This window comes from Phytophthora cinnamomi (genome assembly GCF_018691715.1).
Source record: "Phytophthora cinnamomi strain GKB4 chromosome Unknown Contig116, whole genome shotgun sequence".
In the NCBI taxonomy this organism is placed as follows: Eukaryota; Oomycota; class Peronosporomycetes; order Peronosporales; family Peronosporaceae; genus Phytophthora; species Phytophthora cinnamomi.
The window spans coordinates 45431-70040 of NW_027151049.1; the positions used below are offsets into that span (position 1 = coordinate 45431).

Consider the following 24610-nt stretch of genomic DNA (forward strand, 5'->3'; position numbering starts at 1 on the left):
GCGTCCTATCAACTAGTGCGTCTAATCAACCATCATTCTACACTACTCGTCCAATCAACCTACTCGTCTAATCAACGTGTGGTCGTATTGGACCGGTTCGGTTAACCGGTTCGGGTACCTCGGAACTGGTACAGTGTACCAAGGTTCAGTACCCTGCAACACGCCCCCTCAATGCGAACACGCGTGAACGCCGAGCGCAGCCGTCAAGTCCTTGTGGCGTGGTCCGGCAAGTCCCTTGGTCATGATGTCGGCCAGCATGGTGGCAGTCTCGCAGTACTCGACGATCACTTCGCCGCGCTTGACTTCGTCGCGGATGTGATGGTACTTGATGTCGATGTGCTTGGCGCGGCCATGGTTGACGGGGTTCTTGGTCATCTTGATGCACGACTGGTTGTCTTCGAAAATCTTCAACTCGGGCGTGACTCCGCCTGCAGCAACCAGGATCTCGCACAGCAGCTTGTGCACCCACTTGCCTTCTTGAATCGCCAAACTCAGTGCGATGTACTCGGCCTCGCTTGTCGACAGCGACACACTTGACTGCTTCTTGGAACCCCACGAGATCGGTCCGCCGGCGACTTGGAACAGGTAGCCCGACGTAGACTTGCGATCACTAAGATCACCAGCCCAGTCGGCATCCGAGTAACCTTGAAAGTCGATGTCCTTGCCCGGCGAGAAGCGGATTCCGTGTGACTTGGTCCCTTGAAGGTAGCGGAAGATGCGCTTGACCGCAATCCAGTGCTCGACTTGCGGGTTCTCCATGAAGCGTGACACGTAGCCGACAGCGAACGCAATGTCCGGGCGAGTCGATGTCATCAAGTGCATGAGTGCACCGACAGCCTCGCGAAATGGCGCATCCAACTTGGTCATGGCGTCGCTTGAGACTAGCTTCATGCTGATGTCGACCGGACTTGCAGCGGGTTTGCAGTCTTGCATGCCGAAGCGCTCCAGGATGTCGTTGATGTAGCGAGCTTGGCTCAGCGTAACACTGCCATCCGCGTTGTCGACCACCTCGATCCCGAGGATGAAGGAACACTTGCCACTGTCGGTCATCTCGAACCGCGACTTGAGTTGGCGCTTGACTTCCGCGATCATTTCCGCCGAGCTTCCGGTCACCAAGACGTCGTCCACGTAGACCAGCAGCAGAACGCATTCGCCGTCGACGACCTTGATGTAGAGGCATGGGTCGTAGCTTGAGACGCGAAAACCGATGGAGCGCACATACTCGTCGAAGGTCTCGTTCCAAACTCGCGAAGCTTGCTTGAGCCCGTAAATCGCCTTGAGCAGTTCCACGCAGTCGAAACCGTCGTCCAGTTCCACGCCTTCAGGCACGCTGCAGAACACCTTCTCCTTCATCAAGCCGTACAGGAACGCAGTCACCACGTCGAGCTGGTCCATCGGCCATCCGAAGTACTTGGCAACCGCAATGATCATTCGCAGCGTGACGTACTTGACCACGGGCGAAAACGTCTCGGTGTAGTCGATGCCATACTTCTGCACGAAGCCTTTCGCGACGAGCCGAGCCTTGAACTTCTCGATCGATCCGTCCGCGTTGCGCTTGATCTTGAACACCCACTTGGTACCGACTGCGCGCTGGTTGTTGGGCAGTTTGGCGGCGCGGAAAACACCTCGCAGCCGCATTGACTTGAGTTCGGCGCGAATTGCCTTGCGCCACTGGACTTGGTCTGGTCCGTTCACAGCTTCTTGAAACGTCTTCGGCTCCGCGCTGTCACTTGCTTCCACAGCATTCGCACTTGCACGCCAGAACATGGGTGGGGTCGAGCCGTCTTCATCGTCTTCTTCCGATTTTTCTTCTTGCGCCGCCGTAGATTCACGTTGGTCTTCGTCTTCCGAGCGTCCAGGCGCACTTGCTTCTTCGAGTCCAGCACTGCGACGAGGACGCCGAACATTGTCGCGATCTTGGTTGTCCGGACGCGATTTGCGCTTCCCCGCCTGCGTGAACACCCTTGTGCCGGAGGCTTGCATGTCGTCGAAAACGTCGGTAAGTCGGTTGACTTCTTCACCAGCATCAGCCTTGGAGTCGTCGAAGCTTGACTCATCGAATGTGACATCGCGAGATGACCACCTGCCCCGCCTCGATGTCATAAACTCGATACGCCTTGGAACGCTCCTCGTAACCCATGAAAATTCCTTCACGAGCTTTCGGGTCCCACTTGAGTCGCTTCTCCTTCGGCGTCAAAACGTAGGCCTTGCACCCGAAGATCCGCATGTGCTTGACGTTGGGCTTGGACTTGTAGACGATCTCGAACGGAGTTTTGTCGGGCGACTTGGGTGACGGCAGACGATTCTTGATGTAAATCGCCGTCATCGCTGCTTCCGCCCAGAACGTCTTGTCCAACCCAGCGTAGTGAAGCATGCTGCGGCCGATGGTCACGATGGTTCGGTTGGCGCGTTCAGCCGTCGCGTTGGTTTGGTGCGCATACCGAACCGTGGGCTGCACTTCGATGCCGTGGTCTTCGTAGTACGCCAAGAGCGAATTGGTCGCGAACTCCTTGGCTCCGTCATGGCGCACGAACTTCACCCTGGCATCGAATTGCTTCTCCACCTTGGTGATGAATCGGCGCAAGCAGCCTTCACTCTCCGACCTGGCTCGCAGACAGAATCCCGACATGCAGCCGCTGGCTTCGTCCGTGATGAGCAGCAGGTAGCGGCTGCCACCCAGCGACTCTTCTCCATGGGCCCGCAGATGTCGAAGTGGAGGAACTCGAACGGCTTGTACTTGCGCTTGTTCGGGTTGCTTGGGAAGGGCTTTGCACCATTTTCCCTTGTTGGCACCCACGACATTGGCTTGACTTCTTCGACGATGTCGGCATTTTCGCACCCGTCACCATGCCACTTGAGACCATCTTCCGAAGAACGTCATTCGGCGCGTGACCCAAACGCGCATGAAGATCCACCGCGTTGACCGACGCCTTGGACACCGAATTCGCAGCGCAGCTTGGGACTCGGAGCCAGTAGAGGCCGTCGATCAGGTCCGCGGAAGCCACGATTTTCTTCGACTTCTTCTGTGCGATGTGCATTTCAGCACCATCAAACACCACCTTGAACAGTCCGCTTCGGTTGATCTGCGGCACCGAAAGCAGGTTCTTGTTCATGCTTGGCACGTAAAGTGCATCTTGAATGCGGATGTCGCGCTCCTTGCCGTTGGGCAAAGTGACCCGCTGCATGACCGTCCCGACTCCCATGATCTTGGCCGTGTTGCCGTTGGCGACCGTGAGTTCACCTTCGTCGCACACCTTGATGTCGACAAACTTGGCCTTGTCGTTGCAGATGTGGTGCGTGGCACCACTGTCGATCGCCCATGAGCCTTGAAACTTGTTGGTCCTGGAGACTCCACACTCCATAGAGACCGCGAACGCGACGCAGTCGTCATCGCTGTCGTCACGCCACTGGACGTTGTTCGCACCGCGACCAGACCGGCCACGTCGTGCACCTCGATTCTCTCCTTCTGCTTGGTCCAGCACTTTTCCACGACGTGCCCCGATTTTCCGCAGTACGTGCAGTGGCGACTTTCACGCTCGGCATTGAAGGCCCTCGCAGCGTCTTCAATCTTCACCTGAGCCGTCTTCTCGCCCTGCCGCTTGATGTGCTCATTCGTGAGCACCTTGATCACATCTTGAGTGCGCAGCTCTGCGTTGCTCATCTCCAAGTTGAGAACGACGTTCTCGAAACTCTTGGGCAGACTCCTGAGCAAGCAGATCGCCACGTCTTCATCCTCCATCTTGGCGCCGATGTTGCTGAGCTTGGCGCTGATGTTGAGGACTTCATTGCAATGATGAAGCACATTGCCGCCTTCTGCCATCTCCATGCTGAAGAGCTGGCGCTTCAGGTAGATGCGTCCAGCCTTCTGCGACCCCGTAGAGCGAACGCAGTCGCGTCCAGGCCACCACGCTTCCTCGCAGTCGTCGACCACATGATGGTAGTCAGCATCCATGTGGAGCAACATCAGGCCGAACGCGATGTTGCTCGACTTGACGTAGTCGTCCTTGGCCCTCGTGTCCGCGAAGCTTGGTTTCGTCTCGCGGTTCACGACGCTCCACACCGACTTGGTCAGAACACGCCACGCATGTAGCGGTTCCACGTGGCGTAGTTGTCGCCGTTGAACTTGTCGATGGAGATCTTGGTGTCTTGGACAGAGGACATGGTGCTTGGGCTCATAACCTGAAGAAGGTCGTACTGGGATCTTGCACTTGGAGACTTGGTCGTAGACACCGCCGAGGCTTGGGGCGAGGCGAGGAAGGTCACTGGGGGTTGAATCGAAATTCAGAAGTGATTGGATTGTTGGAGCTTACACCCTAGGCTAGTGCTAAAGACACGCGGCCGTGCGTCCTATCAACTAGTGCGTCTAATCAACCATCATTCTACACTACTCGTCCAATCAACCTACTCGTCTAATCAACGTGGTCGTATTGGACCGGTTCGGTTAACCGGTTCGGGTACCTCGGAACTGGTACAGTGTACCAAGGTTCAGTACCCTGCAACACGCCCCCTCAATGCGAACACGCGTGAACGCCGAGCGCAGCCGTCAAGTCCTTGTGGCGTGGTCCGGCAAGTCCCTTGGTCATGATGTCGGCCAGCATGGTGGCAGTCTCGCAGTACTCGACGATCACTTCGCCGCGCTTGACTTCGTCGCGGATGTGATGGTACTTGATGTCGATGTGCTTGGCGCGGCCATGGTTGACGGGGTTCTTGGTCATCTTGATGCACGACTGGTTGTCTTCGAAAATCTTCAACTCGGGCGTGACTCCGCCTGCAGCAACCAGGATCTCGCACAGCAGCTTGTGCACCCACTTGCCTTCTTGAATCGCCAAACTCAGTGCGATGTACTCGGCCTCGCTTGTCGAGAGCGACACACTTGACTGCTTCTTGGAACCCCACGAGATCGGTCCGCCGGCGACTTGGAACAGGTAGCCCGACGTAGACTTGCGATCACTAAGATCACCAGCCCAGTCGGCATCCGAGTAACCTTGAAAGTCGATGTCCTTGCCCGGCGAGAAGCGGATTCCGTGCGACTTGGTCCCTTGAAGGTAGCGGAAGATGCGCTTGACCGCAATCCAGTGCTCGACTTGCGGGTTCTCCATGAAGCGTGACACGTAGCCGACAGCGAACGCAATGTCCGGGCGAGTCGATGTCATCAAGTGCATGAGTGCACCGACAGCCTCGCGAAATGGCGCGTCCAACTTGGTCATGGCGTCGCTTGAGACTAGCTTCATGCTGATGTCGACCGGACTTGCAGCGGGTTTGCAGTCTTGCATGCCGAAGCGCTCCAGGATGTCGTTGATGTAGCGAGCTTGGCTCAGCGTAACACTGCCATCCGCGTTGTCGACCACCTCGATCCCGAGGATGAAGGAACACTTGCCACTGTCGGTCATCTCGAACCGCGACTTGAGTTGGCGCTTGACTTCCGCGATCATTTCGCCGAACTTCCGGTCACCAAGACGTCGTCCACGTAGACCAGCAGCAGAACGCATTCGCCGTCGACGACCTTGATGTAGAGGCATGGGTCGTAGCTTGACACGCGAAAACCGATGGAGCGCACATACTCGTCGAAGGTCTCGTTCCAAACTCGCGAAGCTTGCTTGAGCCCGTAAATCGCCTTGAGCAGTTCCACGCAGTCGAAACCGTCGTCCAGTTCCACGCCTTCAGGCACGCTGCAGAACACCTTCTCCTTCATCAAGCCGTACAGGAACGCAGTCACCACGTCGAGCTGGTCCATCGGCCATCCGAAGTACTTGGCAACCGCAATGATCATTCGCAGCGTGACGTACTTGACCACGGGCGAAAACGTCTCGGTGTAGTCGATGCCATACTTCTGCACGAAGCCTTTCGCGACGAGCCGAGCCTTGAACTTCTCGATCGATCCGTCCGCGTTGCGCTTGATCTTGAACACCCACTTGGTACCGACTGCGCGCTGGTTGTTGGGCAGTTTGGCGGCGCGGAAAACACCTCGCAGCCGCATTGACTTGAGTTCGGCGCGAATTGCCTTGCGCCACTGGACTTGGTCTGGTCCGTTCACAGCTTCTTGAAACGTCTTCGGCTCCGCGCTGTCACTTGCTTCCACAGCATTCGCACTTGCACGCCAGAACATGGGTGGGGTCGAGCCGTCTTCATCGTCTTCTTCCGATTTTTCTTCTTGCGCCGCCGTAGATTCACGTTGGTCTTCGTCTTCCGAGCGTCCAGGCGCACTTGCTTCTTCGAGTCCAGCACTGCGACGAGGACGCCGAACATTGTCGCGATCTTGGTTGTCCGGACGCGATTTGCGCTTCCCCCCTGCGTGAACACCCTTGTGCCGGAGTCCTCGGAGACTTGCATGTCGTCGAAAACGTCGGTAAGTCGGTTGACTTCTTCACCATCAGCAGCCGTGGAGTCGTCGAATCTTGACTCATCGAATGTGACATCGCGAGAAATCACCACCTGCCCCGCCTCGATGTCATAAACTCGATACGCCTTGGAACGCTCCTCGTAACCCATGAAAATTCCTTCACGAGCTTTCGGGTCCCACTTGAGTCGCTTCTCCTTCGGCGTCAAAACGTAGGCCTTGCACCCGAAGATCCGCATGTGCTTGACGTTGGGCTTGGACTTGTAGACGATCTCGAACGGAGTTTTGTCGGGCGACTTGGGTGACGGCAGACGATTCTTGATGTAAATCGCCGTCATCGCTGCTTCCGCCCAGAACGTCTTGTCCAACCCGGCGTAGTGAAGCATGCTGCGGCCGATGGTCACGATGGTTCGGTTGGCGCGTTCAGCCGTCGCGTTGGTTTGGTGCGCATACCGAACCGTGGGCTGCACTTCGATGCCGTGGTCTTCGTAGTACGCCAAGAGCGAATTGGTCGCGAACTCCTTGGCTCCGTCATGGCGCACGAACTTCACCCTGGCATCGAATTGCTTCTCCACCTTGGTGATGAATCGGCGCAAGCAGCCTTCACTCTCCGACCTGGCTCGCAGACAGAATCCCGACATGCAGCCGCTGGCTTCGTCCGTGATGAGCAGCAGGTAGCGGCTGCCACCCAGCGACTCTTCTTCCATGGGCCCGCAAATGTCGAAGTGGAGGAACTCGAACGGCTTGTACTTGCGCTTGTTCGGGTTGCTTGGGAAGGGCTTTTGCACCATTTTCCCTTGTTGGCACCCACGACATTGGCTTGACTTCTTCGACGATGTCGGCATTTTCGCACCCGTCACCATGCCACTTGAGACCATCTTCCGAAGAACGTCATTCGGCGCGTGACCCAAACGCGCATGAAGATCCACCGCGTTGACCGACGCCTTGGACACCGAATTCGCAGCGCAGCTTGGGACTCGGAGCCAGTAGAGGCCGTCGATCAGGTCCGCGGAAGCCACGATTTTCTTCGACTTCTTCTGTGCGATGTGCATTTCAGCACCATCAAACACCACCTTGAACAGTCCGCTTCGGTTGATCTGCGGCACCGAGAGCAGGTTCTTGTTCATGCTTGGCACGTAAAGTGCATCTTGAATGCGGATGTCGCGCTCCTTGCCGTTGGGCAAAGTGACCCGCTGCATGACCGTCCCGACTCCCATGATCTTGGCCGTGTTGCCGTTGGCGACCGTGAGTTCACCTTCGTCGCACACCTTGATGTCGACAAACTTGGCCTTGTCGTTGCAGATGTGGTGCGTGGCACCACTGTCGATCGCCCATGAGCCTTGAAACTTGTTGGTCCTGGAGACTCCACACTCCATAGAGACCGCGAACGCGACGCAGTCGTCATCGCTGTCGTCACGCCACTGGACGTTGTTCGCACCGCGACCAGACCGGCCACGTCGTGCACCTCGATTCTCTCCTTCTGCTTGGTCCAGCACTTTTCCACGACGTGCCCCGATTTTCCGCAGTACGTGCAGTGGCGACTTTCACGCTCGGCATTGAAGGCCCTCGCAGCGTCTTCAATCTTCACCTGAGCCGTCTTCTCGCCCTGCCGCTTGATGTGCTCATTCGTGAGCACCTTGATCACATCTTGAGTGCGCAGCTCTGCGTTGCTCATCTCCAAGTTGAGAACGACGTTCTCGAAACTCTTGGGCAGACTCCTGAGCAAGCAGATCGCCACGTCTTCATCCTCCATCTTGGCGCCGATGTTGCTGAGCTTGGCGCTGATGTTGAGGACTTCATTGCAATGATGAAGCACATTGCCACCTTCTGCCATCTCCATGCTGAAGAGCTGGCGCTTCAGGTAGATGCGTCCAGCCTTCTGCGACCCCGTAGAGCGAACGCAGTCGCGTCCAGGCCACCACGCTTCCTCGCAGTCGTCGACCACATGATGGTAGTCAGCATCCATGTGGAGCAACATCAGGCCGAACGCGATGTTGCTCGACTTGACGTAGTCGTCCTTGGCCCTCGTGTCCGCGAAGCTTGGTTTCGTCTCGCGGTTCACGACGCTCCACACCGACTTGGTCAGGAACACGCCACGCATGTAGCGGATACACGTGACGTAGTTGTCGCCGTTGAACTTGTCGATGGAGATCTTGGTGTCTTGGACAGAGGACATGGTGCTTGGGCTCATAACCGGAAGAAGGTCGTACTGGGATCTTGCACTGGCTGACTTGGTCGTAGACACCGCCGATGCTTGGGGCGAGGCGAGGAAGGTCACTTGGGGGGTTGAATCGAAATTCAGAAGTGATTGGATTGTTGGAGCTTACACCCTAGGCTAGTGCTAAAGACACGCGGCCGTGCGTCCTATCAACTAGTGCGTCTAATCAACCATCATTCTACACTACTCGTCCAATCAACCTACTCGTCTAATCAACGTGTGGTCGTATTGGACCGGTTCGGTTAACCGGTTCGGGTACCTCGGAACTGGTACAGTGTACCAAGGTTCAGTACCCTGCAACACGCCCCTCAATGCGAACACGCGTGAACGCCGAGCGCAGCCGTCAAGTCCTTGTGGCGTGGTCCGGCAAGTCCCTTGGTCATGATGTCGGCCAGCATGGTGGCAGTCTCGCAGTACTCGACGATCACTTCGCCGCGCTTGACTTCGTCGCGGATGTGATGGTACTTGATGTCGATGTGCTTGGCGCGGCCATGGTTGACGGGGTTCTTGGTCATCTTGATGCACGACTGGTTGTCTTCGAAAATCTTCAACTCGGGCGTGACTCCGCCTGCAGCAACCAGGATCTCGCACAGCAGCTTGTGCACCCACTTGCCTTCTTGAATCGCCAAACTCAGTGCGATGTACTCGGCCTCGCTTGTCGAGAGCGACACACTTGACTGCTTCTTGGAACCCCACGAGATCGGTCCGCCGGCGACTTGGAACAGGTAGCCCGACGTAGACTTGCGATCACTAAGATCACCAGCCCAGTCGGCATCCGAGTAACCTTGAAAGTCGATGTCCTTGCCCGGCGAGAAGCGGATTCCGTGCGACTTGGTCCCTTGAAGGTAGCGGAAGATGCGCTTGACCGCAATCCAGTGCTCGACTTGCGGGTTCTCCATGAAGCGTGACACGTAGCCGACAGCGAACGCAATGTCCGGGCGAGTCGATGTCATCAAGTGCATGAGTGCACCGACAGCCTCGCGAAATGGCGCGTCCAACTTGGTCATGGCGTCGCTTGAGACTAGCTTCATGCTGATGTCGACCGGACTTGCAGCGGGTTTGCAGTCTTGCATGCCGAAGCGCTCCAGGATGTCGTTGATGTAGCGAGCTTGGCTCAGCGTAACACTGCCATCCGCGTTGTCGACCACCTCGATCCCGAGGATGAAGGAACACTTGCCACTGTCGGTCATCTCGAACCGCGACTTGAGTTGGCGCTTGACTTCCGCGATCATATCAGCTGAACTTCCGGTCACCAAGACGTCGTCCACGTAGACCAGCAGCAGAACGCATTCGCCGTCGACGACCTTGATGTAGAGGCAGGGGTCGTAGCTTGACACGCGAAAACCGATGGAGCGCACATACTCGTCGAAGGTCTCGTTCCAAACTCGCGAAGCTTGCTTGAGTCCGTAAATCGCCTTGAGCAGTTCCACGCAGTCGAAACCGTCGTCCAGTTCCACGCCTTCAGGCACGCTGCAGAACACCTTCTCCTTCATCAAGCCGTACAGGAACGCAGTCACCACGTCGAGCTGGTCCATCGGCCATCCGAAGTACTTGGCAACCGCAATGATCATTCGCAGCGTGACGTACTTGACCACGGGCGAAAACGTCTCGGTGTAGTCGATGCCATACTTCTGCACGAAGCCTTTCGCGACGAGCCGAGCCTTGAACTTCTCGATCGATCCGTCCGCGTTGCGCTTGATCTTGAACACCCACTTGGTACCGACTGCGCGCTGGTTGTTGGGCAGTTTGGCGGCGCGGAAAACACCTCGCAGCCGCATTGACTTGAGTTCGGCGCGAATTGCCTTGCGCCACTGGACTTGGTCTGGTCCGTTCACAGCTTCTTGAAACGTCTTCGGCTCCGCGCTGTCACTTGCTTCCACAGCATTCGCACTTGCACGCCAGAACATGGGTGGGGTCGAGCCGTCTTCATCGTCTTCTTCCGATTTTTCTTCTTGCGCCGCCGTAGATTCACGTTGGTCTTCATCTTCCGAGCGTCCAGGCGCACTTGCTTCTTCGAGTCCAGCACTGCGACGAGGACGCCGAACATTGTCGCGATCTTGGTTGTCCGGACGCGATTTGCGCTTCCCCGCCTGCGTGAACACCCTTGTGCCGGAGTCCTCGGAGACTTGCATGTCGTCGAAAACGTCGGTAAGTCGGTTGACTTCTTCACCATCAGCAGCCTTGGAGTCGTCGAAGCTTGACTCATCGAATGTGACATCGCGAGAGATGACCACCTGCCCCGCCTCGATGTCATAAACTCGATACGCCTTGGAACGCTCCTCGTAACCCATGAAAATTCCTTCACGAGCTTTCGGGTCCCACTTGAGTCGCTTCTCCTTCGGCGTCAAAACGTAGGCCTTGCACCCGAAGATCCGCATGTGCTTGACGTTGGGCTTGGACTTGTAGACGATCTCGAACGGAGTTTTGTCGGGCGACTTGGGTGACGGCAGACGATTCTTGATGTAAATCGCCGTCATCGCTGCTTCCGCCCAGAACGTCTTGTCCAACCCAGCGTAGTGAAGCATGCTGCGGCCGATGGTCACGATGGTTCGGTTGGCGCGTTCAGCCGTCGCGTTGGTTTGGTGCGCATACCGAACCGTGGGCTGCACTTCGATGCCGTGGTCTTCGTAGTACGCCAAGAGCGAATTGGTCGCGAACTCCTTGGCTCCGTCATGGCGCACGAACTTCACCCTGGCATCGAATTGCTTCTCCACCTTGGTGATGAATCGGCGCAAGCAGCCTTCGCTCTCCGACCTGGCTCGCAGACAGAATCCCGACATGCAGCCGCTGGCTTCGTCCGTGATCAGCAGCAAGTAGCGGCTGCCACCCAGCGACTCTCCTCCATGGGCCCGCAGATGTCGAAGTGGAGGAACTCGAATGGCTTGTACTTGCGCTTGTTCGGGTTGCTTGGGAAGGGCTTTTGCACCATTTTCCCTTGTTGGCACCCACGACATTGGCTTGACTTCTTCGACGATGTCGGCATTTTCGCACCCGTCACCATGCCACTTGAGACCATCTTCCGAAGAACGTCGTTCGGCGCGTGACCCAAACGCGCATGAAGATCCACCGCGTTGACCGACGCATTGGACACCGAATTCGCAGCGCAGCTTGGGACTCGGAGCCAGTAGAGGCCGTCGATCAGGTCCGCGGAAGCCACGATTTTCTTCGACTTCTTCTGTGCGATGTGCATTTCAGCACCATCAAACACCACCTTGAACAGTCCGCTTCGGTTGATCTGCGGCACCGAAAGCAGGTTCTTGTTCATGCTTGGCACGTAAAGTGCATCTTGAATGCGGATGTCGTGCTCCTTGCCGTTGGGCAAAGTGACCCGCTGCATGGCCGTCCCGACTCCCATGATTTTGGCCGTGTTGCCGTTGGCGACCGTGAGTTCACCTTCGTCGCACACGTTGATGTCGACAAACTTGGCCTTGTCGTTGCAGATGTGGTGCGTGGCACCACTGTCGATCGCCCATGAGCCTTGAAACTTGTTGGTCCTGGAGACTCCACACTCCATAGAGACCGCGAACGCGACGCAGTCGTCATCGCTGTCGTCACGCCACTGGACGTTGTTCGCACCGCGACCAGACCGGCCACGTCGTGCACCTCGATTCTCTCCTTCTGCTTGGTCCAGCACTTTTCCACGACGTGCCCCGATTTTCCGCAGTACGTGCAGTGGCGACTTTCACGCTCGGCATTGAAGGCCCTCGCAGCGTCTTCAATCTTCACCTGAGCCGTCTTCTCGCCCTGCCGCTTGATGTGCTCATTCGTGAGCACCTTGATCACATCTTGAGTGCGCAGCTCTGCGTTGCTCATCTCCAAGTTGAGAACGACGTTCTCGAAACTCTTGGGCAGACTCCTGAGCAAGCAGATCGCCACGTCTTCATCCTCCATCTTGGCGCCGATGTTGCTGAGCTTGGCGCTGATGTTGAGGACTTCATTGCAATGATGAAGCACATTGCCGCCTTCTGCCATCTCCATGCTGAAGAGCTGGCGCTTCAGGTAGATGCGTCCAGCCTTCTGCGACCCCCCGTAGAGCGAACGCAGTCGCGTCCAGGCCACCCACGCTTCCTCGCAGTCGTCGACCACATGATGGTAGTCAGCATCCATGTGGAGCAACATCAGGCCGAACGCGATGTTGCTCGACTTGACGTAGTCGTCCTTGGCCCTCGTGTCCGCGAAGCTTGGTTTCGTCTCGCGGTTCACGACGCTCCACACCGACTTGGTCAGGAACACGCCACGCATGTAGCGGTTCCACGTGGCGTAGTTGTCGCCGTTGAACTTGTCGATGGAGATCTTGGTGTCTTGGACAGAGGACATGGTGCTTGGGCTCATAACCTGAAGAAGGTCGTAGTTGGAAAAGTAAAGGTCGTTTGAGCACTTGATGTCAGAATGCAAAGTGATTGATTTAGGTCCTTAGTTCGCGAACTGCTTGCTACCTCTAAGCCTACTGGATATTCCTGCTGGATACACTCTACTGGATTCCTAACTGGATAGAAGGTCCTTCAGCCAATCAGCGAGTGCCACGTAGATGCCCATCCTGTACCCACAATCTTGTACCCACGCGTCCCATCATCAGCGTCCCGTAATCCTCGTCCCATCATCAGCGTCCCGTAATCCTCGTCCCATCATCACACGAATGATGGCGGCACCACTGAGTGAAGGTCACACCGGTACCTTACTGGTACACCGCAGCTGGTCGAGGCGATCCCTTGACAACATTCCCACGCGACTCGACGTCGGCTGCACCTTGGATCCCCAGCTTGTGTCGCAGAACTTCGAACTGCACAGAAGTGATCGCCTTCGTCATGATGTCGGCCAGCATGTCCTTCGTCGAGCAGTACTCCAACACCACCTGACCGTCTTCCACCTTCTCACGCACGAAGTGGTAGCGAATGTCGATGTGCTTGGTGCGCTTGTGGAACTCCGGGTTCTTGGCCAACGCGATGGAGCCTTGGTTGTCCTCGTAGATCTTGATTGCTTCATCGCTTGCCATTTCGCCGAGCTCGCGCAGAAACACCTTGAGCCACACCGCCTCCTGCGTCGCCTCTGACAGCGCCATGTACTCCGCCTCTGTAGATGACAGCGCCACCGTCCGCTGCTTCTTGCTCCTCCAGCTGATGCACCCGCCGTTCATCATGAACGCGTAGCCGCTTGTACTTCTTCTCGATTCGATGTCACCAGCCCAGTCTGCGTCCGAGTAGCCACACACAACTCCGCAGCCGTCACCCTTCGAGAACTCGATGCCATGCGTGGGCGTGGCTTGCAGATACCGGAGCACACGCTTGAGGGCTTGCCAGTGTGTGGGACACGGGTCGGCGGCGAACTGACTCAGCACGCCTACTGCAGCAGCCAGGTCCGGACGCGTCGCCACCATCAGGTACATCAACGCGCCGACAGCACTCCGATACGGCACGTTCTTCATCGTGTCTTCATGCTTGCAGCCACCCTCGCACATGTTCTTGGTCAACTTAAGTCCTGGATCCTGCGGCGTCTTCACGGGTTTGCTGTCCTGCATGCCGAACTTGCTCAGGATCGACTTGAGAAACTTGGTCTGCCGCATCGTCACCTTGCCGGACTCCAAGTCGTTCTTGATCTCCATGCCGAGGAAGTACGTAAGCTCGCCGAGGTCTGTCATTTCGAACCGTTTGCTGAGTGCGCGCTTGGTCGACTCCATCAGCTCGTCGTCGTTGCTGGCCAGGATCAGGTCGTCCACGTAGATGACCACGAAGATCATGCTGTGTCCGTCGCGTTTCACGTAGACGCAATGGTCGGACTCGCACTTGGTGAACCCCAGCTTCAGCATGAACTCGTCGATGGTCTTGTTCCACATGCGCGGCGACTGCTTCAACCCGTACAATGACTGCTTCAGCTTGCACACGTAGTCCGGGTGGTCTTCATCGACGTAGCCGTCCGGTTGCACCATGTAGATCTCTTCGTCCAAGCCGCCATTCAGGAACGCCGTCTTCACATCCATCTGATGCAGCTTGAGACCATACTTGGCGGCCAAACTCACGCACGGCCCGGATCGACGTGAACTTGGCCACTGGAGCGAAGGTCTCGTCGTAGTCGATGCCGTACTTCTGCGAGAACCCCTTGGCCACCAGACGCGCCTTGAACCGTTCGACCTCTCCAGCCTGGTTCTCCTTCACGCGAAACACCCATCTGTTGCCGATGGCCTTGCGTCCCTTCGGCAGTGGCACCACTTCCCACGTCTTGTTCTTGAGCAGCGAGTCGTACTCCGAGTCGCATGCTTCCTTCCACTTGGCTGCGTCGCTGGATTCCATCGCCGACTTGAACGTAGTCGGCATCTCTCCCACTGAATCCACGACGTACGCAGCCTCAAAATCTTGACTCTCTTGGGCCGCCGCAGACATCTCATCCAGCGTCGAACGTCCATTCTGCGGCGCATATCGCTTGGCCCTCGGCACCTCCACGGCTTCTTCTAGTGACTGCGTCCGCGGGTGTCGCTTGCTGCCGGGTTCGAAGTCTTCATCCCGCGCAGCCTCATCCTCACTGCCGTCCTCATCCGATTCGGACGGAGTCTCTTCATCCGTGGCATCTTCATCGTCTTCATCTGGAAGACCAATCACCACCTCCTTCGTAGCATATTTGCGTCTCCCACCGTCGAAGACGTCTTCCATGAACTGCGCGTCGCGGCTCACCAACACGCGACCGCTCTCGATCTCTTCAAACCGATACGCTTTCTCGTGCTCCGAGTACCCCAGGAACCGGCAACGCACCGACCGGGCGTCAAACTTGGACCGCTTCGCCTTCGGGACCAGCACGTACGCGTGGCAACCAAACACCTTGAGGTTCGCCAGCAGTGGCTTCTTTCCCGTCCAAACTTGGTGCGGCGACTTGTCGTGGCTAATGGCGCGTGTCGGACACCGGTTCCGGAGGAACGTGGCTGTCACCACCGCTTCACCCCAGTAACCCTTCGACAACCCGGCATGCTCCAACATGCAGCGCGCACACTCCACCAACGTCCGGTTCATCCGTTCCGCCACGCCGTTCAGCTGTGGCGTGTACGGCGGCGTGAACTTCTGCACGATACCACGGTCGCTGCAGAACTTGGCCATCTCGCGCGAAGTGTACTCGCCACCGTTGTCGCTCCGGAGCGTTTTCACACGCTTGCCGGTCTGCGTTTCAGCCAACGCAACGAACTCAGCGAACTTGGCGGCCACCTCCGACTTGTTCCGCATCAAGTACACCACACAGAAGTGCGACTTGTCGTCGATGAACGTGACGAAGTAGCGCTTGCCACCAAACGTAGACGTCTGCATGGGGCCGCACACATCGCTGTGAACCACTTCCAGCACTTGCTTCGCACGGTTTGGAGACGACTTCATGTAGCTCACTCGCGTTTGCTTGCCGAGTGAGCATCCGTCGCACAGCTCCCACTGCTTCACCGACGTCATGTCGATGCCAGAGCCGTAGCCCTTCTTGACGATGGCGTCTAGACCGCCATGGCCAATGTGACCAAGTCGAAGGTGCCAGAGGTACGACGTGGTGTCCCCTTGCGATCCTTCGAGCTTGCCACATTGGCCTCGTCAGGCATCACCGGTGTCATGCTCAGCTTGAACAGCCCTTTGCCTTCGCGAGCGCCGAGCTTCCACTTGAGACCCTTCGTCTCCGTGAAGCACCCGTCGCTCTCGAACGTCACAGGCCCGACGTCCTTGGTGAATCTGCCGACGGAGAACAGGTTGCGCGACAACTTGGGAATGTGCCACACATTCGTGAGCACACCCTTCTTGACGCCGCGCGGGGTCTGCATCTTCATCACGATGTCGCCTCTCCCGATCGCTTGCACCACACCGTCGTCCGCGAGATGCACGTCCACCGGCGAGATCTTCTTGTAGTTCCTCATGAACTTCTTGGAACTGGTCATGTGCTGCGTCGCACCCGAGTCGACCAGCCACACCTCATTCGACTTGGTGGTGTTGCTCCCACCACCAACCGAGAAGAGGAAGTCGCCAGAGTCGTCCTCACTCTGCGCGACGTTCGCTCGCTGCGGCCTCTGCCGCTCCGCGTTCTCGCGGATTCGCACAGGACACTTGGCGATCCAATGTCCTTGCTCCCCACAGTAGTGGCAGGCGCTGGCCTTGTTGGCGGTCGCCTGCCGTCCCTGCGCTTGCCGTTGTCGCTTGTCATGAACGCTTGGCCTTGACCGTGCGCGGCTCCGTCGACGCCGCCACCTTGCTCCTTGCGCTTCATGTCCTCATGCAGCAGCCGAGCCGTCACGAGTTCCCACGACAGCGAGTCGGCTCTCGACTCCAACGCCGTGATGAGGAACTGGTACGACTCGCTGAGACTCCCAAGAAGCGTGATCACCAAGTCATCCTCGCTGACCGGAGCGCCCACTGCGTCGAGCTGCTCCGCCAGAGTCTTGATCTTGTTGATGTGCTCCAGCACATCATCACCTTCCGCCATCATCGTCGTGAAGAAACGTCGACGAAGGAAGAGCTTGTTGGCCAAACTCTTCTTCTCGAAGTGTCCTTCCAGTTTTGACCATGCATCGTACGCATCCTTCGCCGACCGGACCAGCGGCAGCTGCGAATCTTCCATCGCGAGACAGATGATCGCCAGCGCCTTGCGAGACTTCCTCTTGAACGTCGTTTGGTCCAGCGTAGTGGCGCAGTGCTCCAGCTTGATCTCTCCACTTGTCACTTCCCACAGGTCTCGTTCCTCGAGCACCATCGCCATCTTGAACTTCCACGTGTGGAAGTTGGTTCCGTCGAACTTGTTGATGCGAGAGGTCGTGGTCGAGGCGGCGTCCATGGCGAAAGCGTAGTCGGAGTCTTCAGCAGGGAAAACGGGGCTTGGGCTCATAACCAAAAGGAAGGTCGTTTGAGCACTAGATGTCAGAATGCAAAGTGATTGATTTAGGTCCTTAGTTCGCGAACTGCGTGCTACCTCTAAGCCTACTGGATATTCCTGCTGGATACACTCTACTGGATTCCTAACTGGATAGAAGGTCCTTCAGCCAATCAGCGAGTGCCACGTAGATGCCCATCCTGTACCCACAATCTTGTACCCACGCGTCCCATCATCAGCGTCCTGTAATCCTCGTCCCATCATCAGCGTCCCGTAATCCTCGTCCCATCATCACACGAATGATGGCGGCACCACTGAGTGAAGGTCACACCGGTACCTTACTGGTACACCGCAGCTGGTCGCGGCGATCCCTTGACAACAGCTGTGTCCGTCGCGTTTCACGTAGACGCAATGGTCGGACTCGCACTTGGTGAACCCCAGCTTCAGCATGAACTCGTCGATGGTCTTGTTCCACATGCGCGGCGACTGCTTCAACCCGTACAATGACTGCTTCAGCTTGCACACGTAGTCCGGGTGGTCTTCATCGACGTAGCCGTCCGGTTGCACCATGTAGATCTCTTCGTCCAAGCCGCCATTCAGGAACGCCGTCTTCACATCCATCTGATGCAGCTTGAGACCATACTTGGCGGCCAAACTCAGCACGGCCCGGATCGACGTGAACTTGGCCACTGGAGCGAAGGTCTCGTCGTAGTCGATGCCGTACTTCTGCGAGAACCCCTTGGCCACCAGACGCGCCTTGAACCGTTCGACCTCTCCAGCCTGGTTCTCCTTCACGCGAAACACCCATCTGTTGCCGATGGTCTTGCGTCCCTTCGGCAGTGGCACCACTTCCCACGTCTTGTTCTTGAGCAGCGAGTCGTACTCCGAGTCGCATGCTTCCTTCCACTTGGCTGCGTCGCTGGATTCCATCGCCGACTTGAACGTAGTCGGCATCTCTCCCACTGAATCCACGACGTACGCAGCCTCAAAATCTTGACTCTCTTGGGCCGCCGCAGACATCTCATCCAGCGTCGAACGTCCATTCTGCGGCGCATATCGCTTGGCCCTCGGCACCTCCACGGCTTCTTCTAGTGACTGCGTCCGCGGGTGTCGCTTGCTGCCGGGTTCGAAGTCTTCATTCCGCGCAGCCTCATCCTCACTGCCGTCCTCATCCGATTCGGACGGAGTCTCTTCATCCGTGGCATCTTCATCGTCTTCATCTGGAAGACCAATCACCACCTCCTTCGTAGCATATTTGCGTCTCCCACCGTCGAAGACGTCTTCCATGAACTGCGCGTCGCGGCTCACCAACACGCGACCGCTCTCGATCTCTTCAAACCGATACGCTTTCTCGTGCTCCGAGTACCCCAGGAACCGGCAACGCACCGACCGGGCGTCAAACTTGGACCGCTTCGCCTTCGGGACCAGCACGTACGCGTGGCAACCAAACACCTTGAGGTTCGCCAGCAGTGGCTTCTTTCCCGTCCAAACTTGGTGCGGCGACTTATCGTGGCTAATGGCGCGTGTCGGACACCGGTTCCGGAGGAACGTGGCTGTCACCACCGCTTCACCCCAGTAACCCTTCGACAACCCGGCATGCTCCAACATGCAGCGCGCACACTCCACCAACGTCCGGTTCATCCGTTCCGCCACGCCGTTCCGCCACGCCGTTCAGCTGTGGCGTGTACGGCGGCGTGAACTTCTGCACGATACCACGGTCGCTGCAGAACTTGGCCATCTCGCGCGAAGTGTACTCGCCACCGTTGTCGCTCCGGAGCGTTTTCACACGCTTGCCGGTCTGCGTTTCAGCCAACGCAACGAACTCAGCGAACTTGGCGGCCACCTCCGACTTGTTCCGCATCAAGTACACCACACAGAAGTGCGACTTGTCGTCGATGAACGTGACGAAGTAGCGCTTGCCACCAAACGTAGACGTCTGCATGGGGCCGCACACATCGCTGTGAACCACTTCCAGCACTTGCTTCGCACGGTTTGGAGACGACTTCATGTAGCTCACTCGCGTTTGCTTGCCGAGTGAGCATCCGTCGCACAGCTCCCACTGCTTCACCGACGTCATGTCGATGCCAGAGCCGTAGCCCTTCTTGACGATGGCGTCTAGACCGCCATGGCCAATGTGACCAAGTCGAAGGTGCCAGAGGTACGACGTGGTGTCTGAAGAAGGTCGTACTGGGATCTTGCACTTGAAGACTTGTTCGTAGACACCGCCGAGGCTTGGGGCGAGGTGAGGAAGGTCACTTGGGGGGTTGAATCGAAATTCAGAAGTGATTGGATTGTTGGAGCTTACACCCTAGGCTAGTGCTAAAGACACGCGGCCGTGCGTCCTATCAACTAGTGCGTCTAATCAACCATCATTCTACACTGCTCGTCCAATCAACCTACTCGTCTAATCAACGTGTGGTCGTATTGGACCGGTTCGGTTAACCGGTTCGGATACCTCGGAACTGGTACAGTGTACCAAGGTTCAGTACCCTGCAACACGCCCCCTCAATGCGAACACGCGTGAACGCCGAGCGCAGCCGTCAAGTCCTTGTGGCGTGGTCCGGCAAGTCCCTTGGTCATGATGTCGGCCAGCATGGTGGCAGTCTCGCAGTACTCGACGATCACTTCGCCGCGCTTGACTTCGTCGCGGATGTGATGGTACTTGATGTCGATGTGCTTGGCGCGGCCATGGTTGGCGGGGTTCTTGGTCATCTTGATGCACGACTGGTTGTCTTCGAAAATCTTCAACTCGGGCGTGACTCCGCCTGCAGCAACCCGGATCTCGCACAGCAGCTTGTGCACCCACTTGCCTTCTTGAATCGCCAAACTTAGTGCGATGTACTCGGCCTCACTTGTCGATAGCGACACACTTGACTGCTTCTTCGAACCCCACGAGATCGGTCCACCGGCGACTTGGAACAGGTAGCCCGACGTAGACTTGCGATCACTAAGATCACCAGCCCAGTCGGCATCCGAGTAACCTTGAAAGTCGATGTCCTTGCCCGGCGAGAAGCGGATTCCGTGCGACTTGGTCCCTTGAAGGTAGCGGAAGATGCGCTTGACCGCAATCCAGTGCTCGACTTGCGGGTTCTCCATGAAGCGTGACACGTAGCCGACAGCGAACGCAATGTCCGGGCGAGTCGATGTCATCGAGTGCATGAGTGCACCGACAGCCTCGCGAAATGGCGCGTCCAACTTGGTCATGGCGTCGCTTGAGACCAGCTTCATGCTGATGTCGACCGGACTTGCAGCGTGTTTGCAGTCTTGCATGCAGAAGCGCTCCAGGATGTCATTGATGTAGCGAGCTTGGCTCAGCGTAACACTGCCACCCGCGTTGTCGACCACCTCGATCCCGAGGATGAAGGAACACTTGCCACTGTCGGTCATCTCGAACCGCGACTTGAGTTGGCGCTTGACTTTCGCGATCATATCAGCCGAACTTCCGGTCACCAACCCGTCGTCCACGTAGACCAGCAGCAGAACGCATTCGCCGTCGACGACCTTGATGTAGAGGCAGGGGTCGTAGCTTGATACGCGAAATCCGATGGAGCGCACATACTCGTCGAAGGTCTCGTTCCATACGCGCGATGCTTGCTTGAGTCCATAAATCGCCTTGAGCAGTTCCACGCAGTCGAAACCGTCGTCCAGTTCCACGCCTTCAGGCACGCTGCAGAACACCTTCTCCTTCATCAAGCCGTACAGGAACGCAGTCACCACGTCGAGCTGGTCCATCGGTCATCCGAAGTACTTGGCAACCGCAATGATCATTCGCAGCGTGACGTACTTGACCACGGGCGAAAACGTCTCGGTCCATACTTCTGCACGAAGCCTTTCGCGACGAGCCGAGCCTTGAACTTCTCGATCGATCCGTCCGCGTTGCGCTTGATCTTGAACACCCACTTGATACCGACTGCGCGCTGGTTGTTGGGCAGTTTGGCGGCGCGGAAAACACCTCGCAGCCGCATTGACTTGACTTCGGCGCGAATTGCCTTGCGCCACTGGACTTGGTCTGGTCCGTTCACAGCTTCTTGAAACGTCTTCGGCTCCGCGCTGTCACTTGCTTCCACAGCATTCGCACTTGCACGCCAGAACATGGGTGGGGTCGAGCCGTCTTCATCGTCTTCTTCCGATTTCTCTTCTTGCGCCGCCGTAGATTCACGTTAATCTTCGTCTTCCGAGCGTCCAGGCGCACTTGCTTCTTCGAGTCCAGCGCTGCGACGAGGACGGCGAACGTTGTCGCGATCTTGGTTGTCCGGACGCAATTTGCGCTTCCCCGCCTGAGTGAACACCCTTGTGCCGGAGTCGTCGGAGACTTGCATGTCGTCGAAATCGTCGGTGAGGCGGTTGACTTCTTCACCATCAGCAGCCTTAGAGTCGTCGAAGCTGGACTCATCGAATGTTGTAGTGGGTCTAACTTGACTCACTACTTTAGCTTACACGTTGCGCAACGTGTATGAGGAAGCGTAAGTACTTAGTAATTACTTAGGTTAATTATATTTGAATACACAAATATAAGTTAAGTAACAAAAGGATTTCCAAGTGACTTAGATTAGGTAAAATGAGAACTGTATTGTTTGTAAATTGATCTTCCTCTAAAAGCTGCTAAAAACTGTTTATCATCTGTGAAAGGGTTGGCAGCGGCTGGCTGTCAGAGCCCCGCTAATATGCATGTCTCTGATTGGTAGAAAGATGCTGCTTTCTACCAATAAGATCTTTTGGGTATGTGTGGACCACTCACTGTGGTGGTCCACTTCAATGTATCCATCGGTGTGTCTTACACCAATGTGAGGAAGTATCCAAAACGTTTAACAAATAACCTATCTGTTAAATTCACAAGTGGCTTGCAGCCACTTGTACGTGTAACCCCGTTACACCATCCCCCCAGGTTAGACGCGCGGGGTCCCCGCACGTCAATCTTTGGAATTGACCATTCGTCAATTCTCCGCGTTTGAGAAGAAATCCGCGCTCATTCAACGATGAGCGCGCCTCAGAAGAAGTCCGCAAAGTCGATGGGGAGTCATCTCTCCATCGACGACTACTCGAACGCCAGAAGGCGAAGTACGGTGACGTCGTCGACTTCGACGACGACGATGAAGACATGGAGGGCGAGGAGGACTCGCCCTCAAAGCGTAAAGACTCAGTGTCGAGCGAATCGCTCGACCCTCACGCCAAGAACGTTCGCCCGCGTGAAGGGGACGAATCGGACGCTTCGAGCTCGAAGCGTTCGCGTACTGAGAGTGATACCCCACTCGCTTCAGCTGGGGCTCTCAGTACTCCGCGCGCTGCTGCTGCAGCGCGTGATGTCAAAGCTCAAGGCTCTCCGCGCGCTGCGCCTGCAGCGCGCGATCCGTGGATGCCGTCCGCATCCGAGATTGCGGACCGGTTTGGGAACTCGGTACCTCCGAATGAGGTACCGCTGTACGTATGCAGCGCCATCAAAGATGACGCTGTGGCTGCCGAGCTGCACTTTGATGCGGATACGCATCAAAGGCGCGATTACTACATCGGACTCTTTCATGAGCTCCGATGGTTTCAAAGCAAGAAGACCTCTTCTCGCAGCAAAGTGCCCGAATGGCAGGCACTTTGTCAAAGCTGGAACGCCTTTGTTGAGAACTTCAACAAGAGGCCGAGTGCTTACCGTGATCGGATTAAGCAAGCGCGTGATCGCTTCGAGACGTACTCGAAGCGTGGAAAGCTGGAGCAACTTCATGTTGCTGCTGAGGAGGCAAATGTGCCGTGCGCTGTGCCCGAGGGCTTTCAGTGCACGAAGTGCTTCCCAGGTGCGGTCCGCTTGAGCGACCGCGACCTGAACGGGTACACGTCGTTCCGTGTGCCCGAAAGTCTCAAAGAGCTCCGTGCTAAGTTCTTAGCACGTGAGGGTTCGGGCGCTAGCGATGATCGCAGCGCTCGTGTTACTTCCGCTGCGCCAGCGCGTACTGCTCCTCGCACGCCCTCACCATTTCCGGAACGTCCTCCAGCAAGACGTTCCGCGGCTCCCATGTATCTTGATGGGGAGGAAATCCTCTCCAACGAATACGAAAACGAGCCCCTTGAGGGTTCGTTTTCGGGATACTATGGTCAACAATCCGCTCAACAATCCAGCAGGTTGAGTCGCGGGCGTCACGGATCGGCGGTGGCGGGGGTGGAACACGCCCCGGGTATGATCAGCCCCGGGCTGATCAGTATGCGCCTCTCCACGACCGGGTGACCGTCGTGGAGCGTCTGCAGGGCGCTGACTTCGCCGCCCTGAAACAGGAGCTGGCGAACCAGAAGGCCCAAGTCGCGGCGGTCTCCCAGACCGCCTCGAATATCCAAGTCGAGCTGGGGACCCAGATGAAGGGGTTGCTCCAGCGCGTCCGCGCGCTGGAGGAGAGGTTGCTCGTCGCCGAGGCCAAGTCCTCCGCTTCTGCCTCGGCTCCTGCCGAGGCTTCGGGTCAGCCGAGCTAGATGGCTCGTGCTGCAGGTATGGCTTCAGCCGTCCGACGTAAAAGGTCGGATGGAGGCGCATGTTAGACGGTATGTCTAGCGTGTATGCGTTGCCGTGCCGTGTCAACACAGTGAACGGCCCGATGAAGCGCGGAGCAAGCTTGCTTGCTCTGAAATCCGAAACTGCATGTCTAGGCAGGTTTTGTGTAGCTAACAAAACTAATGAACCAACTTTAAATTCATTTGTGTTGCCTCTGCCCGCATTGTCTGCGTTCAGCTTCTGTTGATCAACAGAAGCTGCTATATGTCTTGGACAAACCGAATCACGGCTTGTCTTTGGTGATGAAACTGATTGCATCCGAGCTGAAGTCATTCAGCTCGCTCTCCGCTAGAGGCCCGGCCTCTGCGTGGTTCTTGCGGTGTCTGCGCCCTGCGCAGACCCGTGGCCTTGTCCTTGTTGTTAGGGAGTCTGCGCCCTGCGCAGACTCATGTGGTTTGTCCATTGTTGCAGCTGACACTGTGCAAGTGTCAGCGGTTTCTGCGGCTGCTGTATCGCAGTCGTAGATCCTCCCCACTTAAAGTGGGAGCCATCACTCCGAGTAAACTCGGTAGACGTGGATGCCGCATGGCATTCACGTAGAACGGTGTATGCCCGGTCGAGACATGCACTGAGTTATTGATGGCAAACTCTGCCATCGATAAGCACTCGCTCCAGTATTGGAACGAGTGAGCGTAGCTCTTCAACATATCGACGAGCACGCGATTCACGCGCTCGGTTTGACCGTCCGTCTGCGGATGATCCGCAGTCGACATGG

At 56.9% G+C, this 24610-nt stretch overlaps 13 protein-coding genes across 13 annotated transcripts; 1 reads left to right on the forward strand and 12 right to left on the reverse strand.

Annotated features, from left to right (window-relative positions):
* Positions 1-168: 168 nt before the first annotated feature.
* Positions 169-1983, reverse strand: IUM83_16429 (Integrase catalytic core protein; the record flags this gene model as incomplete). The annotated part of the gene is made up of 2 exons (XM_067941307.1): positions 169-1330; positions 1448-1983. 2 exons carry the CDS (start codon positions 1981-1983, stop codon positions 169-171), a joined length of 1698 nt encoding a protein of 565 aa, XP_067781609.1.
* Positions 1984-2053: 70 nt separating this feature from the next.
* On the reverse strand, positions 2054-4072 carry IUM83_16430 (Copia protein; the record flags this gene model as incomplete). Its single annotated transcript, XM_067941308.1, has 3 exons — positions 2054-2766; positions 2840-3306; positions 3381-4072. 3 exons carry the CDS (start codon positions 4070-4072, stop codon positions 2054-2056), a joined length of 1872 nt encoding a protein of 623 aa, XP_067781578.1.
* Positions 4073-4508: 436 nt separating this feature from the next.
* On the reverse strand, positions 4509-5390 carry IUM83_16431 (Integrase catalytic core protein; the record flags this gene model as incomplete). The annotated part of the gene is made up of 1 exon (XM_067941309.1): positions 4509-5390. The coding sequence occupies one exon, from the start codon at positions 5388-5390 to the stop codon at positions 4509-4511; it is 882 nt and encodes a 293-aa protein (XP_067781545.1).
* Positions 5391-5428: 38 nt separating this feature from the next.
* On the reverse strand, positions 5429-5977 carry IUM83_16432 (Integrase catalytic core protein; the record flags this gene model as incomplete). Its single annotated transcript, XM_067941310.1, has 1 exon — positions 5429-5977. The coding sequence occupies one exon, from the start codon at positions 5975-5977 to the stop codon at positions 5429-5431; it is 549 nt and encodes a 182-aa protein (XP_067781579.1).
* A 53-nt stretch (positions 5978-6030) lies between these two features.
* Positions 6031-8513, reverse strand: IUM83_16433 (Copia protein; the record flags this gene model as incomplete). The annotated part of the gene is made up of 2 exons (XM_067941311.1): positions 6031-7657; positions 7732-8513. The coding sequence occupies 2 exons, from the start codon at positions 8511-8513 to the stop codon at positions 6031-6033; spliced, it is 2409 nt and encodes an 802-aa protein (XP_067781637.1).
* Positions 8514-8863: 350 nt separating this feature from the next.
* IUM83_16434 (Integrase catalytic core protein) lies at positions 8864-11335 on the reverse strand (the record flags this gene model as incomplete). Its single annotated transcript, XM_067941312.1, has 1 exon — positions 8864-11335. The coding sequence occupies one exon, from the start codon at positions 11333-11335 to the stop codon at positions 8864-8866; it is 2472 nt and encodes an 823-aa protein (XP_067781638.1).
* Positions 11336-11358: 23 nt separating this feature from the next.
* Positions 11359-12872, reverse strand: IUM83_16435 (Copia protein; the record flags this gene model as incomplete). Its single annotated transcript, XM_067941313.1, has 2 exons — positions 11359-12013; positions 12088-12872. 2 exons carry the CDS (start codon positions 12870-12872, stop codon positions 11359-11361), a joined length of 1440 nt encoding a protein of 479 aa, XP_067781546.1.
* Positions 12873-13230: 358 nt separating this feature from the next.
* IUM83_16436 (Retrovirus-related Pol polyprotein from transposon TNT 1-94) lies at positions 13231-15973 on the reverse strand (the record flags this gene model as incomplete). Its single annotated transcript, XM_067941314.1, has 2 exons — positions 13231-14486; positions 14569-15973. 2 exons carry the CDS (start codon positions 15971-15973, stop codon positions 13231-13233), a joined length of 2661 nt encoding a protein of 886 aa, XP_067781580.1.
* Positions 15974-16011: 38 nt separating this feature from the next.
* Positions 16012-17333, reverse strand: IUM83_16437 (gag-pol polyprotein; the record flags this gene model as incomplete). Its single annotated transcript, XM_067941315.1, has 2 exons — positions 16012-16685; positions 16751-17333. The coding sequence occupies 2 exons, from the start codon at positions 17331-17333 to the stop codon at positions 16012-16014; spliced, it is 1257 nt and encodes a 418-aa protein (XP_067781542.1).
* Positions 17334-17660: 327 nt separating this feature from the next.
* IUM83_16438 (Gag-pol Polyprotein) lies at positions 17661-19446 on the reverse strand (the record flags this gene model as incomplete). Its single annotated transcript, XM_067941316.1, has 2 exons — positions 17661-18922; positions 18996-19446. 2 exons carry the CDS (start codon positions 19444-19446, stop codon positions 17661-17663), a joined length of 1713 nt encoding a protein of 570 aa, XP_067781639.1.
* Positions 19447-19874: 428 nt separating this feature from the next.
* On the reverse strand, positions 19875-21101 carry IUM83_16439 (Integrase catalytic core protein; the record flags this gene model as incomplete). The annotated part of the gene is made up of 1 exon (XM_067941317.1): positions 19875-21101. The coding sequence occupies one exon, from the start codon at positions 21099-21101 to the stop codon at positions 19875-19877; it is 1227 nt and encodes a 408-aa protein (XP_067781547.1).
* Positions 21102-21133: 32 nt separating this feature from the next.
* IUM83_16440 (Integrase catalytic core protein) lies at positions 21134-21463 on the reverse strand (the record flags this gene model as incomplete). Its single annotated transcript, XM_067941318.1, has 1 exon — positions 21134-21463. The coding sequence occupies one exon, from the start codon at positions 21461-21463 to the stop codon at positions 21134-21136; it is 330 nt and encodes a 109-aa protein (XP_067781626.1).
* An 854-nt stretch (positions 21464-22317) lies between these two features.
* IUM83_16441 (uncharacterized protein) lies at positions 22318-23816 on the forward strand (the record flags this gene model as incomplete). Its single annotated transcript, XM_067941319.1, has 2 exons — positions 22318-23280; positions 23538-23816. 2 exons carry the CDS (start codon positions 22318-22320, stop codon positions 23814-23816), a joined length of 1242 nt encoding a protein of 413 aa, XP_067781625.1.
* Positions 23817-24610: the final 794 nt, after the last annotated feature.